This window comes from Phocoena phocoena, chromosome 10 (assembly GCF_963924675.1).
Source record: "Phocoena phocoena chromosome 10, mPhoPho1.1, whole genome shotgun sequence".
Classification (NCBI taxonomy): domain Eukaryota; kingdom Metazoa; phylum Chordata; class Mammalia; order Artiodactyla; family Phocoenidae; genus Phocoena; species Phocoena phocoena.
Genome location: NC_089228.1, coordinates 40,098,347 through 40,115,882, shown reverse-complemented (window position 1 = coordinate 40,115,882; position 17,536 = coordinate 40,098,347). Strand labels below are relative to the sequence as shown.

The following is a 17,536-nucleotide window of genomic DNA, read 5'->3' as shown; positions in this document are numbered from 1 at the left end:
AAACAGTGCTGCTCATGTTCAAGGTTCAATGTTCCAAAGTGTTCAATGCTCTTTTCTCCTTTCCTTTATTAATAAATTTACTTCATGAAAAATTGACAACTGAATTAAAGAGAGCTTAGTGATGCATATTTCTTAACTCAGTGTGGCAACTGGTCCACACTTCAAGTAGCACTGCATCTAAGCAAAACCCTATATGTGTACACTGTGAGGCATGTATAAGATTGTACGTACATGCATGTTTGAAATAGAAAAACAGGAAACAACCCAAACTGTCTGTTCAACAATAAGAGAAGGGATAATTAAAATGTGTTATAATCACATACCAGAATATCTTACAGCAGTGGAAATAAATTAACTATGGTTACATGGATAATGCAACTTCATGAAAAAATACTGAAAATATAATACTGAGTTAAAAATAAAAGTCTTAGAAGTATAAATCTGTCATACTTTCTAAAGCTTAAAAACAAACAAAATTATAACCAACATATATTAAGTACATCTTTGTGATTAAAAATTGCTTATGGGCTTCCCTGGTGGCACAGTGGTTAAGAATCCACCTGCCAATGCAGGGGACACGGGTTCGAGCCCTGGTCCAGGAAGATCCCACATGCCGCAGAGCAACTAAGCCCGCACACCACAGCTACTTAGCCTGCGTTCTAAAGCCTGCGAGCCACAACTACTGAGCTCACGAACCACAACTACTGAGCCCGTGAGCCACAACTACTGAGCCCATGTGCCACAACTACTGAGTCCACGTGCCACAACTACTGAGCTCATGTGCCTAGAGCCCGTGCTCCGCAACAAGAGAAGCCACCGCAATGAGAAGCCTGCGCACTGCAACGAAGAGTAGCCCCTGCTCGCAGCAACTAGAGAAAGCCCGCACGCAGCAACGAAGACCCAACACAGCCAAAAAATAAATAAATAAAATAAATATTTTTTAAAAATTGCTTAAAACGTAGTTGAACAATATTTAAAAATTCAGGATTCTTAAGGCTGGGAGTGGGAAGGTAAAAAGATGAGGTAAGAGGGAAACAGAGAGAAATTACTGGTAATATTCTAATTAGTTCAGATGAAATATGTAACACGCCTTAAGACACATTAAAATATAATAAAATGACTTGAACAAAAAACCCAAATGCAGATGGAGTTTTTTAAGCCCCCAAACCTCACAAGTTACTTTTTTTTGGAGAATCATACAGCAATCATAAATCATTGCTTTACAATGGTGTGTTAGTTTCTGCTTTATAACAAAGTGAATCAGCTATACATATACATATATCCCCATATCTCCTCCCTCTGGCGTCTCCCTCCCACCCTCCCTATCCCACCCCTCTAAGTGGTCACAAAGCACTGAGCTGATCTCCCCTCACAAGTTACTCTTAATTGAATGTGCATTAGGCCACCTTCGCTGAGTCAACAATTACACACTGAATAAGTATTGTGTGGGAGAAATGCAGTATTTTTTTAATAAAAATAATCTACATTTGAAATAACTAACCACAGTCTACAGCTCTGCATTCTAAAAAGATAACACTCTCTATTGTAAGGCAAGCCAAATTTGATATCAACTCTTTAATTAGCTATGATTCCAAGATGAAGAGTTACATAATATTAATATCTATTCATATAATGATGGTGCAGTTAGAGACAGACCCTCTGTAAGGGGGAAAATCTCAGACTTTTAAGGAGATGTCTATTAACAGTTTAATTATGAGTTGTGTATTTCTCAAGATGCTACATGGAAGAGCATGTAAAGTGTCTTCTATCAACATTTTTTTAAAGCTGCTATCAGACATATTCTTGGGGAGAGACAGAGAGAGAAAGAGAGGGAGGGAAGGAGAGAGGGTGTGCGCATGCGTGCTTGTCTTTGGTGTGAATTCTGATTAGAACTGTAAACCCTGAAGAGGTTGCAGCCGCTCACATATCCCTTAATGTCATATTTTTAAAATATTTATTTATTATTTATATGGTTGCACCAGGTCTTAGTTGCAGCAGGTGGGCTCCTTAACTGTGGCATACGGCATCTAGTTCCCTGACCATGGATTGAACCCGGGACCCCTGCAATGGGAGCGTGGAGTCTTAACCACTGTGCCACCAGAGAAGTCCCCTCCCTTAATGTCACCTTGTTGGTGCCAATAAATTAGAAGGTTGAGAATCTTTCCCTACAAATATATGGCCTGACCCATGTCTGCAGAGTTAATGAAAGAAGATACTAGAATGAATAAAATGAAATTCACAACTTAAATAAGAAACACATAACATAAACTAGTGAGCCACATGCCAAAGACAAAAAGAAAGAGAAAGCAAAAAAAAAAATCCTCTTACCAGGTAATTAATGCCTTGTCAGCCAGGGGAAAATACCAACATCACAGTTTACAATTAGCTCTTTATGCTATAGAACAGGTTGGTAAACATTTTCTGTAAAGGGTGAGATAGTAACTCTTTTCAGCTTTGCAGGCCCCACAGTCCTAGTTGCATCTACTCAACTCTGCCATAGTAGCACAAAATCAGCCACAAAAGCCCCTTGGAAATGAATGGGTGTGGCTGTGTTCCAATAAAACTTCATGGACACTGAAATCTAAATGTCATATATTTTTGCATTTCACAAAATACTATTCTTTTGGTTTTATCCAAACATTTAAAAATGTAAAATCCATTCTCATATATTGTGGGCTAAATAAAAATAGTCGGCAACTTGGATTTGGACCAAGAACCAAAATTTGCTAACCCCTGCTCTAGAAAAATAGGATGAGTTCTGGATACAGACTAAGTACGAATCCTGTCCCCACAATTTACCAGCTCAAGTGACCCTGGGCAAGCTCCTTAGTTGACAGCGGCTTCAGTTTGCTTATGTACAAAAGGAGAATAATTATTATTTCCTTCACAAGGGTAGTGCTAAGGATTAAATTAATTATTTCATGTAAAATGCAATAACTGTCTGGCTCATAGTGAGTGCTCAATGACAATTATTAATATTATCAGAAAGTTCAGTTGGCTGGACCCAGGCCCTATCGCTCTATTAACATGAGCCCTTTCCGTGGCCTTTGGCACTGCTTCAGAGAAAACAAAGGGCTCTCATTCTTCCCTGGACTGTCAAAGATCCTTCCCAATCTGGTTTGTTATCTGACTTACCCTCCCTATGTGATCTTTTCTGTAAAGGACCAGTTAGTTTTATAAAATGACCTGCCCATGTCCCATTCTCTTAAAATGTTACTAATGGGTCAGCGATACCTGACCAATCTGATCGACAAGGGGTCAGCAAACAATGGCTGCTTTTGTAAATAAAATTTTATCACAACACAGCCGAGCTCATTTATTTAAGTATTGTCTATGGATGCTTTTGCACCACAAAGGCAGAACTGAGTAGTTGTGACAGAGACCGTGTGGTCTGCAAAAGCCTAAAGTTTTTACCATTTGGCCCTTTATAGAAAAAGTTTGCTAACCTCTGTGATAGAAAATTCATGCTAATATGATAGTCCTGCTTATGAACAAAGATACTCTGGAGATACTGTCGGACTCTCAAGGTCTCAACTTTAATGTTGGAAATTGAGGGACACTGGTGGTGAGACGCGAAGGTGGCCTCATACAATCCCTGCCTCAAGGTTTTCATGTCCTTGTATGAACCCCTTCTCTTGAGTGTGAGTAGCATCTGTGATTTGTTTCTAGCCGCAACAGAATACAGCAAAGGTGACAGGATGTTAGTTTATATAAGACCCTGTGCTGTTACTTGCTCTGGAGACTCTTCTTGCTGGCTTGATGAAGAGTAAGCTGCCATGCTGAGGAAGCCTAAATGGCAAAGAACCCTGGGTGGCCCTAGGAGCTGAGGGAAGCTTCCAGCTGACAGCCAGCAAGAAATTGAGGCTTTCCGTTCTACAACTGGAAGTAAATGAATTCTGAGAACAGGAGTGACCTTGGAGGTGGATTCTTCAACAGATGAGAATGTAGTCCAGCCACCTTGATTGTAGCCTTTTGAGATCCTAAGCAGAGGACAAGTTAGGCTGTGCATAGACTTCTGACTCACAGAAACTGAGATAATAAGTATATCTTGTTTTAAGCCACTAATTTTGTGGTAATTTGTTATGCAGCAATAGATAACTACTATACCTCCTAAACTTCTGAATGAACCTCAACCAAGGGTGAGAAGCAAATTATCTAGCATCCATGATAACAATGTCTTCAGAGACTACAAATAGAAAATGGTCTCATCCACCAGACTGGTTGGTTTCTAGTCACCACCCCTTTCTCCTAGCTTCTGCAATGCAGTGCGCTTTTCAGTCTAGTAATAATATGGTTAGCAAAACCCCAATGAGGAGAGAGAGAGAGAAACCATTCCCTAAAGAGTTGAGGGAACTGGAAAAGTTAGCTTTGAGGAGAGAATTAAATGCTTGCAAAATACCTGCCTTTAATAAAGTATGTTATGAATAAGTAATGATGCTTTTTAGAAAGAATTATGATTATTTGGTGAGAATACTCTCCATTTCCTACACATCATCTGTAAACTGCCAGCAGTTACTTCCTAAAACAGACAGAACCACGTTACTTCTACTCTCTGGAACCTTCTCAAAGTCTACAAGGTAAAAGCCCTTCAAAATCAGCCACAAACCTACAAAGCTGCCCTTGGCCACAGTACCTGCTCCCCACAGACTTCTTTGTACTATTTTCAGAATATGCCACCTATGTTCATTCCTTCTTCCTTTTTCATTATTGCTTAAAAGGTCATGTCCTTGGTGCAGCCTTCCCTAACTGACCCAAGCATAAATAAGCGTGATTCCTCCACATATGCCTCTACCTATAGCTGTATTTCTTTTTTATAATGATATCCCCTCCCCCACCATAAATATTCTTCAAGGACAGGGTGATTATTTAATTCAGTGATTCACAAAGTGTGGTCTGGGTACCCTGAGGGTTCCCAAGGTCAAAACTATTTTCATAGCAACACAAAGATACTTGCCTTTTCACTCTCATCTCGCACAAGTGTGGCGTATGGCTTTCCAGAGGCTGCATGATGAAGTCAGCTATAGAAACGTGCACCTATGTATTATTTTTAAAAGTTTCCCAGTACCAATTTTTTAACTTTTTAAAAAAAAATAAATTTATTTATTTATTTGTTTGGTTTTTTTGTATTTGGCTGTGTTAGGTCTTCGTTGCTGTGCACAAAGGCTTTCCCTAGTTGCAGTGAGCGGGGGCTACTCTTCATTGCAGTGCGCATGCTTCTCACTGTGGTGGCTTCTCCTGTTGCGGAGCATGGGTTCTAGGCGCGCGGGCTTCAGTAGCTGTGGCTCACAGGCTCTAGAGCGCAGCCTCAGTAGTTGTGGCACACAGGCTTGGCTCCTTCGCGGCATGTGGGATCTTCCCGGGCCAGGGATGGAACCCATGTGCCCTGCACTGGCAGGCAGATTCTTAACCAGTGTGCCACCTGGGAAGCCCTCCCACTATCAATTTTTAATATAGTAAATGTCAACAGATATAATCCAAATAAACTGAAGAAGCATTTTCGGTTCCTTGATATTTTTAAAAAGTCAAAGAAGTCCTGAGACCAAAACATTTTAGAAATGTGAGTCCAATAATTTTTGTCTTCCTAGGGAAGGAGGGAATGATAGGAACTCATTCAACACTTCTGGGAGACTAATCATGTCATTCACTGTATTAAAGTTCAAACGTTCCATAAAGCTGGCAATATACAGTCTAACCAGGCTCGTGAGCCTTGTATCAAACTCTCTATAACCTAGCTCCAACCTACCTCTGTAAGCTGCTCTCTTTCTACATCCTTATTTGAACTATGTATTGTGGCCAACCTGGTTAACTTCCTGCCATTTGAACAACCTTCCATTTCCATCTCTGTGCCTTTGTTCACATCGTTCTACAGAATTGAATACTGTACTTGTTCCAATCAGTGACATTCTAAACCTCTTTTTTCAACATTCAACTCAAATCCTACTTTCTTTGTGAAGTCTTCTTTAGCCTAAAATTACAAGTCCCATTGTGTTCATTCTTACAGCACTTCCTATCTACAGTCCTCCTTGAACAATTAATACTATATACTTCATTCTATCTCCAATCCTCCAACACTGAATTATTTTTCCATGTATATGTAACTCATCACAAAAAATAGCCCCAATTATTAGAGGGTATTTTGTGTGTCTTACATAACTGCCCCACAGCAAGAGAGCTACATCAAGTAACTGATAGAGTTATACCTGATTTGACCAAAAAAAAAAAAAAAAAGTCACCAAAGGCAGACAACTGTATTACATAAGGGAAGCCAATTTCTTCCTAAAAATTCTTATCCTACCATCTAATAAATATGATTCATTAGGCAAGTCACTTCAATCCTAGCTAGTCCTTAGAGGTTAAATGTCCTATTGTGAGCTGCTCAGAAGTCTGAATTTCTATTTCAATGCTTCTTGAAATAGATCTGAAACAGCCCTTCAAATAAAACAGTGACAAAGAGAAGAGAGAAGCCCACTCCACATGACGTAGTCAAAGATCAAATACTGATCCACTTCTTCCTGAGGTTCACTAGCCTAGCATGTTTTCACACACTGGTGTTTTAGAACTGCCTGATTTTAAAGATGTTATGGGAATCCTCAGGGTGAGAAGAATGAGGCTATTTATATGCTGTGAATAGTATCTGAGGCAAGAATTGTAACAATCACTTCTGGGCTTTATGTTCCTAGAAAGTGACCTTTCAACATTATTATTATCAGGATGCTCTTCTTAATCTCCTGATGGACTCCAGACTAGTTCTTAACCTTCTTGAAAACTAGGAGTAATGAGTTGGGTTCTTCTACACAGAGCTGTGACAAATTACTCAAGATACACTCCTTGGAGTCCTGTATTCCATAAGGTGTTAATCCACTCACTGATATAGAAGAATCTTCTCTGAACGTTCTATTTGTGATTCAATTTCCCTAAAAGCATAGTCAATTATAAGGAAAAGGCATCAATGAACTTAATCTTTCAAATTCCTCTAAACAAGAATTAAGATACAAAAAAAAAAAAGAATTAAGATACAGACAGTAAATCTACTCAGTAGCAAAAATAAATAAATAAAATAAAACCAATACTTGAGGCTGGGAAATACAAATGGAGGGTACAATAATAAGTATCTTACAGACTCTTGACAGGTTCTTAAATATACATATACATTCCAACTCTCTGGGGGAAGGGCTGATGACCTAAAAGGGGCTGAGAGTCATTCTGTTATGATATTTATTTAGGAAAATGTTCTTATTCTTAGGAGACACATGCTGAATTATTTAGGGGGTACAAAGAATCATGATGTCTACAACTTACTTTGAAATAATTCACCAAAATAATAATAAAATAAAAATTATTTATTAGATTCCTAGATAGGTAAAAATGGCAAAATTGAACCTAACTGGTAGGCATACAAGATTTCACTGTGCTATTCTATCAACATTTCAGTATGTTTGGCTACAAGTAAACAGGTTATCAGAAAGGCTATTTTGTTTAGTCTCCAGGTCAAATTAAAAAAAAAAAAACTAATGAAGCTCTTTAATAAAAGGCTTAGTGATAAAATTTTTAAAAATCTTTAATATTCAAATATATTACATATGTTATTTGAAAAATAAATCAAATTTAACAATTCCTAGATGGGGTCTATTCTCAACCTAATAGAATGAAACTTAAAAACATAGGTCAGACCTTGACACTCTTCTGCTCAAACCCCTCATTTGGCTCCACCTCAGAGTAAACATTAAAATGTTACAATGGCCCACAAGGCCCCTCATAATCTCCCTTGACCTCCTCTACCCTGCAATTCAGCTACCTGCCCATGATTCTCCTTGCTATTCCTCAACTATGCCAGGCAGCTCCTGTCCAGCGGCCTGTATACTGGCTGCTCCCAATGCTTGGAACCCTCTGACCTTAGATGTCTACACAGTTCCCCCTTCCGTGCCTTCCACTTACATCTTTGCTCAAATGCCACTTTCTTGGTGAGACATGCATTCCCTGACCATTTAAAACTGCAATTCCCCACACTTCACTCTTATTGACAGGTCCCTGCTCTATTTTCACCATGCCACTTACCAGCCAACACACTCTTTCTACATATTTACATTTAATTTATACATTCTAAGTTTTACATATTAGATGCCTGTCCATCTTCCACCTATAAAATATAAAGTCCACAAGGGCAGGAATTTTGGTTGGCTTTGTTTACCAGTACCCTAGCACCTAGAACACAATGAGACGCCATGATAACACAATATATTTACAGTCTTATTTATCTCTCAGTTAAAAGGGGAAAAAAGTTTAGCTTAAAACTGATATCCCATGGGTTCGTGCCCCGGTCCGGGAAGATCCCACATGCCGACATGCCGTGGAGAGGCTAGGCCCATGAGCCATGGCCGCTGAGCCTGTGCGTCCGGAGCCTGTGCTCTGCAACGGGAGAGGCCACAACAGTAAGAGGCCCGTGTACCGCAAAAAAACCCCCAAAAAACAACTGATATCCCATCTAAGAATGGTTATGTGGTATGGGCTCATACACTGAATTTTGCTGTGAGTTTCTCAGCACTTAATCTTGTATAAATGAAACATCCACAGTCACTCTTGCCTGTCTCTTTACACAGAGCCTAGGTTTTCAGGAGGGCCGGGTCTTTTCCTATTGCATTTGTCATAGTATATAACGTAATACATACAATGGAGCTATTAGACCTTTAATGATCCTTGTTCAATGAATGAAAAATACACAAACATTCCTACATATTTTACTTCTGTCAGCATGCTACAGGGAAGAGAGGTTGAGCTTTGGGGTCAGAGACATTTAGGTTCAAATTTTACCCCATTCTTAACAAGCATGCCAATGTAACCTGCCAACACCTTAGTTTCCTTGCTTCTACTTAATAACAATGCCACTTTCTCCAAAGGGTTGTCCTGAAAAGAACCTTAAATGACGAAGCAGAAAACCCCTATATAATGTGTGACAAACATGGGGATTGAGAAAGAAATGTTGGTTTCCGATGACTTCTAAGCAATGTTTAAAACTTATCTTCATTTCTTTGGTCTTAACTTCTCTCACCTTCCCCTATAACTGAAAGCAAATAAAATCTCATAATACTTTTAGGTTAAACAAAAAAGGTCTCAAATAGCAGTATTATTTTTTCTATTCCTAGAATGGTCTCTGGTCAAACAAAAAACAATACAAACTTAGAGAAATCAGTAGATACTAATCAATGATTACAGTGTTAAAAGATGCTTAAACTAAAGAAACTCCTGGGACTTCCCTGGTGGTGCAGTGGTTAAGAATCTGCCTGCCAATGCAGGGGACATGGGTTCGAGCCCTGGTCCGGGAAGATCCCACATGCCATGGAGCAACTAAGCTGAGCACCATTAACTATGGAGCCTGCACTCTAGAGCCTGTGAGCCACAACTACTGAGCCCACACGTTGCAACTACTGAAGCCCGCGCACCTAGAGCCCATGCTCCACAACAAAAGAAGCCACTGCAATGAGAAGCCCACGCACCGCAACGAAGAGTAGCCCCTGCTTGCCGCAACTAGAGAAAGCGCATGCGCTGCAATGAAGACCCAATGCAGCCAAAAATTAAAAAAAAAAAAAGCAGCACCAGCATTAGAACACAATTCATTAAAAAAAAAAAAAACTCCTTTTGATAACACTTACTTCCCTAAATAATTCCCATGAGAAGTCTCCTAATAAATGAAAAATAAGGTGTTTCAGACCTAGTGTTCACCTATCTTAACTTTTATTTCACCAAATACTTCCCCCCAAATCCACAATAAAAAGTTAGATAGGCTAATGAGAGAAATCCAGTCTTGTATTTCGTAAGGAAACTTATTTATTTTTTCCCATATTATCATTTTACCATCATTAATACATAAAAGTTACTAGTGTAACTGTAAATTAAGTATCACAATAAAAAGTATGATTAATCTACCACCCAGGCAGAAAATTACCTTGATAAGGAAACCTACATCATTCTATCTCAAATCTGTGTGCTATGTAATAAGGCACTATTTTGTTATATAAAGTGTAAGTTTAAATGTAAATTTGATACTTCCTTTCTTTGAACTCTGAACTTGTAATGTGGTTCAGAAAGATGAGATATACTATTGACTCCCCACTATAACTTTGCTGAGCCAGTTGTACAGGGAGCACCATTTGTTGTTTCCTAATTTATTCTATTAGTCACAGCCCAATATAAATCATTTTAACTGTAATAGGCCAGCATTAGTTATAGAATTCTGTCTACAACTCATTTAGAAATATTAGCCTGGTATTTTCCTTAACCCGTATTAAATGGTAAAAGGATCCAAATTCTATTGCTGCAACTAGTGAGTATACACTGCACTTCAGAAAGGTTACCTGATAGGCCACCTCCAGGTCCTACGAATGAAGTTTACTGTTCATGCCATTCAAAGAATCACCCTTTGTAGTCTCCAGTGCTTCCTGCAGCAGTCTGATCCAAGCTTTACAAATCATACATTCACTAATGAATCAGGAAAATCTAGCCCCACAGGACTAAGGTTGCTAGATTTTTTTTTTTTTTTGGTCCTCTTTTAAATCCCACTAAACTAGAAATGGCCAACTTCGCAACCTGTTCCTTAACCACTAATCCTTTATGGTATCATCTACCAAAATTTTTAAAACAGATTTACATGTAAAACCATGTCCCGGATTTTGCAGAGTACAGAAACTTCTTTGAATGAAATAAGAAGGCTTTGCCAACCCTTTTCAATTCCATGACCACAGGGAACCAAAAGACCCTACAAATGAACCGAAAACACACAAAAAAAGTTGAGGAAAGTAAGACCTTTCCCAGGCATTCAATAGGCCCAGGTTTTCCTGGCGTGAGCTGGGCACTGCCTCATGGTGCAGAATCAACAAAGAGTAACAGAGATGTGGCTTGGTTTGCTAATTTCAGTCTCCATCTAAGAGAAAGGAAAATAAGTGAGTTTTCAAACTAAGAAATACTGTGGATACTGTAAATTACTTTTTAACTCAAAGCCTTGGTACTCTGGATTAGTAACCAATATCAAGAACAGTTAGGTCAATAATTTGTTCTGAAGACTAGAGTGAGAACTTTGATTAATCTGAAAATGTTTCCATTATCTGCAGAATGAAACTGCTAGATTGACACTTTCAAGAAAGTAGAGAAAACAACAGGGGTAGGCCCTATGCAAACTCATGGAAACTCTAAGATTTTAGGCTAGAAGAGATCTTACTGGTGCCTACTCAAACCACCTAGAATAGAGCACCAGGAGTTCAGATGGTTTCATCTGTGGCAGACTGGCTGACAATTTAAATTTTTACTTCATATTATCTTTATCCTATAAGAATATATGAAAAAGACAAAATCACTGCAGCTGAAGCATAGGTTGTATAAATTTCATACAACTGATACAAAGTCATAACTACTAGGCAAGATGACAGCAATAAATCTTTAGCTTGAATTATTCTTCAGAAATTGTTTCCTGATGAATGAAAAAAATTAATGAACAACGTAAGAAATGTTGGAAATACACTACTGATAATTATATATAAAACAGTATTTTTACTGTATTTTAGTGTGAAAATTACCTTCTTATATAGGAACACTTCCCGTTTGAGAAGTCAAGTACTGTTTGTGAAGCTACTTTATTAAAATTCTACTCCTCTTCAAGATCAATTAAACAAAAACAGATAGAAGTCCTTATTAGCAAAAATATCATTTGTCCAATATCACAGACTGGCATAGCTAAATGACATTATAGAGAGTATCTAACCATCTCTTATTACAGATGAGAAAACTCAGAGGTAATGAACTCAGAGCTTTTCCATGAAAACACAGCAACCAAAAGACAGCTGGAGTGGTATGTTGACATCAGATAAAACAGACTTTTAAACAAAAAATGTTACGAGAGAAAAAGGTATTATATAATGATGAAAGGGTCAACCCATTAAAAAGATATAACAATTATAAACATACATGCAACGAACAACAGAGTCTCAAAATATATGAAGCAAAACCAGACAGAATTGAAGAAAGGAATACAGTCCACCCACAATAGTTGGAGATTTCAAGACATTTCAAAAAGGATGGAACTAGGAAAAAAGACAAAGAAGCAGACAACTTGAACAACACGATAAACCAGCCACACCAATCATACACAGAAGACACCATTCAATGATAGCAAAATACAAAATGAATATTTTCACCAGGACAGACAATATGTTAAGCAACAAAACAAGTCTTAATAAAATTTTAAAAATAGAAATCACACAAATTATCTTCTGTGAATAAAATGGAATAAAACTAGAAATTAATAACAGAAGGAAGTCTAAAAAATTCACAAATTGGTACAAGTAAACAACATGCTGTTTTATTTTTTTAAAAAACTATTTTCTATCAACCTCTTTCCATTTTAAGAGTTTGTGGAAGAATAGCTTAAGACCACTGAGTGGTTTAAAAAATATACTCTTAAACAACCAATGGGTCAAAGAAGAAGTCACCAGGGAAACTGCAAAATATTTTGAGAAGAACGAAAACGAAAACAAAACATATGAAGACTTACGGAATGCAGCAAAAAGAGGGATATTCATACAGCTATGAAAGTCTACGTTATCTACATTAATAAGGACGAAAGATCTCAAATCAATATCCCAATTTCCAACTTAAGGCACTATTAAAAGAAGAGCAAACTTAACCAAAAGCAAGAGAAGGAAGGAAATAATAAAGATCAGAGTGATGATAAATTAAGAGAATAGAAAAACAATACAGAGAACCACTAAAATCAAAAGTGGGTTCTCTGAAAAGATTAAATTGACAAGCCTTTTTCTAGACTGATGAAGGAAAAAAAAACTGGACCAAATTACTATTATCAGGAATGAAAATGGAAACACTACCAACCTCACAGAAATAAAAAGGAATATAGGGCCTTCCCTGGTAGCTCAGTGATTGAGAATCCACCCGCCAATGCAGGGGACACTGGTTCGAGCCCTGGTTCAGGAAGATCCCACATGCCGCAGAGCAACTAAGCCTGTGAGCCACAACTACTGAGCCTGTGCTCTAGAGCCTGCGAGCCACAACTACTGAGCCCGCACACCACAACTACTGAAGCCTGCATGCCTAGAGCCCGTGCTCTGTAACAAGAGAAGCCACCGCAATGAGAAGCGCATGCACTGCAACGAAAAGCAGCCCCCGCTCACCACAACTAGAGAAAGCCCACGTGCTGCAACGAGAACCCAACACAACCAAAAACAAATAATTTTTTAAAAGAATATAAAAGAACACTATGAACTTTTTAAAAAACAGCTTTACCAAGATATAATTCACCATATGATCAACTCATCAAAATGAGTACAATTCAATGAATTTTAGTATCTTTCAAGTTATGTACAACAATCACCACAGTAAATTTCAGAACATTTTCATCACCTCAAAGAGAAACCTATACCCTCTAGCTATCATCCCCCTTTACCCCTGTTCCTCCCAACCCTAAGCAATCATTAATATACTTTTTGTCTCTATAGATTTACCTATTCAGGACATTTGATATAATTGGAGTTACATACTATATTGTCCTTTTTACTGGCTTCTTTCACCTATCATAATGTTTACAAGGTTCCTCCATGATGTGGCATATGTTAACACTTCATTCCATTTTATGGTCAAATAATATTCCATTGTATACCACATTTTGCTTATCCATACAGTTGATGGATATCTGAGTTGTTTCTACTTAGGGTTTTATGATTTATTTTTGTGTGTGTGGTGAACAAATTTGATAATCTACAAATTCCTAGAAAAACACAAACTACCAAAACTGTTTCAAGAAGAAAAAGAATAGGGCTTCCCTGGTGGTGCAGTGGTTGAGAGTCCGCCTGCCGATGCAGGGGACACGGGTTCGTGCCCCGGTCTGGGAGGATTCCACATGCCGCGGAGTGGCTAGGCCCGTGAGCCATGGCCGCTGAGCCTGTGGTCCGCAACGGGAGAGGCCACAGCAGTGACAGGCCCACGTACCGCAAAAAAAAAAAAAAAAAAAGAAAAAGAATAGACTTTCTATAGCAAGTAAACAGATTTTCTATCAGTAGTCAAAAAACATTTTAAATACAGCCACTAAACAGTATGGCGGTTCCTTAGAAAACTAAAAACAGAATTACCATATGATCCAGCAATCTCACTCCTGGGCATATATCCAGAGAAAACCGTAATTCGAAAAGACACGTGCACCCCAATGTTCATTGCATCACTATTTACAATAGCCAAGACACGAAAACAACTTAAATGTCCACTGACAGCTGAGTGGATAAAGAAGATATGATACATATATACAAGGAAATACTACTCAGCTGTAAAAAAAAAAAACGAAGTAATGCCGTTTGCAACAACATGGATGGATCTAGAAATTATCACACTAAGTGAAGTAAGTCAGAAAAAGACAAATACCATATGATATCACTTATAATGTGGAATCTAAAGTATGAACAAATGAACTTTATCTATGAAACCAACAGATTCATGGACACAGGGAACACACCTGTGGTTGCCAAGTGGGAGGGAATTGGGGGAGGGATGGAGTGGGAGGTTGGGGTTAGCAGGTGTAAGTTATTATATACAGAATGGATAAACAACAGGGTCCTACTGTATAGCACAGAGAACTACATTCAATATCCTGTGATACACCATAATGGACAAGAATATTAAAAAAATAATATATGTATAATGGAATCACTTTGCTGTACAGCAGAAAATAACACAACATTGTAAATCAACTATACTTCAATTAAAAAAACATTAAAAAAAAGCATAGGAGTTGAAGGATTCACATACAAGTTCTATCAAACATTTAAAGAACAAACACCAATACTTCTTTAACTCTTCCAAAAGTTAGAACAATTTCTAAAGCATTCTTAGAAGTTAGTATTATCCTGATACCAAAACCAGACAAAGATATCACAAGAAATAAAAATACTAACCAATATCCCTTATGACTATAGATGCAAAAATCTTTAATATAATACTAGCAAACCTAATCTAATAGAATATTAAATGGATTAGTTACATCGATCAAGTGGGATTTATCGCAGAAATGCAAAGGTGGTTCAACAGGTGAGACTCAATTAATATGTAACACATAAATATTTACTTATGGAATAAAGTAAAAATACCACACAATCATCTCAATTGATACATTAAAAGCTGCTGATGAGAACTTCCCTGGTGGTTCACTGGTTAAGACTCTGCGCTTCCACTGCAAGGGGCACGGGTTCCATCCCTGGTCAGGGAACTAAGATCCCGCATACCGTGCATGCAGCAAAAACAAAACAAACAAAACAAAACAAACAAAAAAACCCCAGCAGCTGATGAAATCCAACATCCTTTCATGATAAAAACACTCAACAAGGGGCTTCCCTGGTGGCGCAGTGGTTGAGAGTCCACCTGCCAATGCAGGGGACACGGGTTCGTGCCCTGGTCCGGGAAAAGCCCACATGCCACGGAGCGGCTAGGCCTGTGAGCCATGGCCGCTGAGCCTGCGCGTCCGGAACGTGTGCTCCGCAACAGGAGAGGCCACAACAGTGAGAGGCCCGCGTACCGCAAAAAAAAAAAAAAAAAAAAAACACTCAACAAAATAGAAACAGAAGGGAATTTTCAAAAGTTGATAAAAGGCGTCTATGAAAATCGAACATATAACATCATACTAATGATAAAATGCTAAAAGCTGTCTCCCTAAGATCAGAAAAACAATTTCATTTACAACATTCAAAAGAATAAAATACAAAGGAAAAGATTTAACAAAGGAAATACAAGACTAAAAACTTCAAAACATTGCTTAAAGAAATTAAAGATCTAAAATAAATGGAATGACATCTGATGTTCATTGCTTGAAAGACGTAACACTGTTGAGATAGCAATACTCCCCAAACTGAATGCAAATAAAAATCACAATAAGATACCGCTTCACACACACACAGGCTGGGTATTTTTTTAAAAAAAGGGAAGGGGAAAACAAGTGTTGGCAAGGATGTGGAGAAATCGGAACCTTCATACATTCCTAGTGGAAACAAAATGGTAAAACCACTGTGAAAACAGCTGGATAGTTCCTCAAAAAGTTAAATAAAGAATTACCATATGATTCAGTAGTTCCACTGCTACATACCCAAGAAGCAGAAAATCACCAAGTAACCTGTACATGAATGTTCATAACAGCATTATTCAAAAGTATGAAAAAGTGGAAACAATACAAATATCCATGAACTGATTAATAGATTAGTAAAATGTGGTATATCCACCCAAGTATATTATTCAGCATAGTACTGAATTACACTATACCATGGATGAACTTTGAAAACACTATGCTACCTGAAAGAAGTCAGACACAAAAGGCCACACATAGTATGATTTTCATTTATAGGAAGTATCCAGAATAGGCAAATCCATAGAGACAGAAAGCAGAGTAATGGTCAACAGAGCTAAGGAGAGAAAAAATGGGAAGTGACTGCTTAATTGGTATGGGGTTTTTCTTTTGGGGTGACAAAAATGTTCTGGAATTAGACAGTGGTGATGAATGAACAATACTGTGAATTTACTAGAAGCCACTGGATTATATACATTTAAGTGATTAAAATGAAGAATTTTATAGGAATTTTATTTCAATTTAAAAATCACCCAAAACAACAATAAACTTAAACCTACTCAGCAACACATAAATTAAAATAACCACAAAAGTCCTCTTTCTGAATTCTTATGTCTATATGCTCAAAACCTCGATCTAAAAACAGGCATCAGATACCTCACAACTGTGATATTATTAACAGTTATGAGGGGACTTCCCTGGTGGCACAGTGGTTAAGAATCCGTCTGCCAATGCAGGGGACATGGGTTCAATCCCTGGTCCGGGAAAAGCTCACATGTCGTGGAGCAACTAAGCCCGTGCACCACAACTACTGAGCCTGCATTCTAGAGCCCGCAAGGCACAACTACTGAGCCCACGCACAACTACTGAGGCCCGCATGCTCTAGGGCCCGCGTGCTGCAACTACTGAAGCCCGCACACCTAGAGCCCATGCTCCGCAACAAGAGAAGCCACCGCAATGAGAAGCCCGCATGCCACAATGAAGAGTAGCCTCCACTCGCTGCAACGAGAGAAAGCCTGCACGCAGCAACGAAGACCCAACACCAAGCCAAAATAAAACAAAAACCAAAAAAAAAACAAAAACGGTTATCAGACAATTTTAAAAATTCTATCATAAAAGGAAGAGATAAAAAAATACATTAATTTTTTATGATACAAGTTTCTTTTGATCATTGTACTCACTCTTAAGTGCAAGCAGACCCAATTATTCTAGCAAGCTGATAGGAAAATACAACACCTATTATCCCTGTTCTTGGGGGCAGCAGTGACTCACCAAGCTTGTCTGGCTCATCTGGCCCTGTGCCTGCAATGCAGCTGCTCTCCAAACCATAGGAGGGATCCACTTTCCCAGAGGCTCGTGCTGCTTCTTGTACTTTTTTGACGTGAGCTTCCACCAATTCCAGTGGTACCTCCTCCCGGACTCGAGAAAACTCTTCTG

The 17,536-nt window shown here is 38.3% G+C and overlaps 1 protein-coding gene across 1 annotated transcript in view; it reads right to left on the bottom strand.

Annotated features, from left to right (window-relative positions):
- Positions 1 to 17,536, bottom strand: part of SMARCC1 (SWI/SNF related, matrix associated, actin dependent regulator of chromatin subfamily c member 1) — a 178,098-nt gene that overhangs the window by 53,034 nt on the left and 107,528 nt on the right. Inside the window, exon 21 of the mRNA XM_065886493.1 lies at positions 17,372 to 17,533. Coding sequence (XP_065742565.1) covers positions 17,372 to 17,533 — 162 coding nt within the window. The remainder of the gene's footprint in view (positions 1 to 17,371; positions 17,534 to 17,536) is intronic.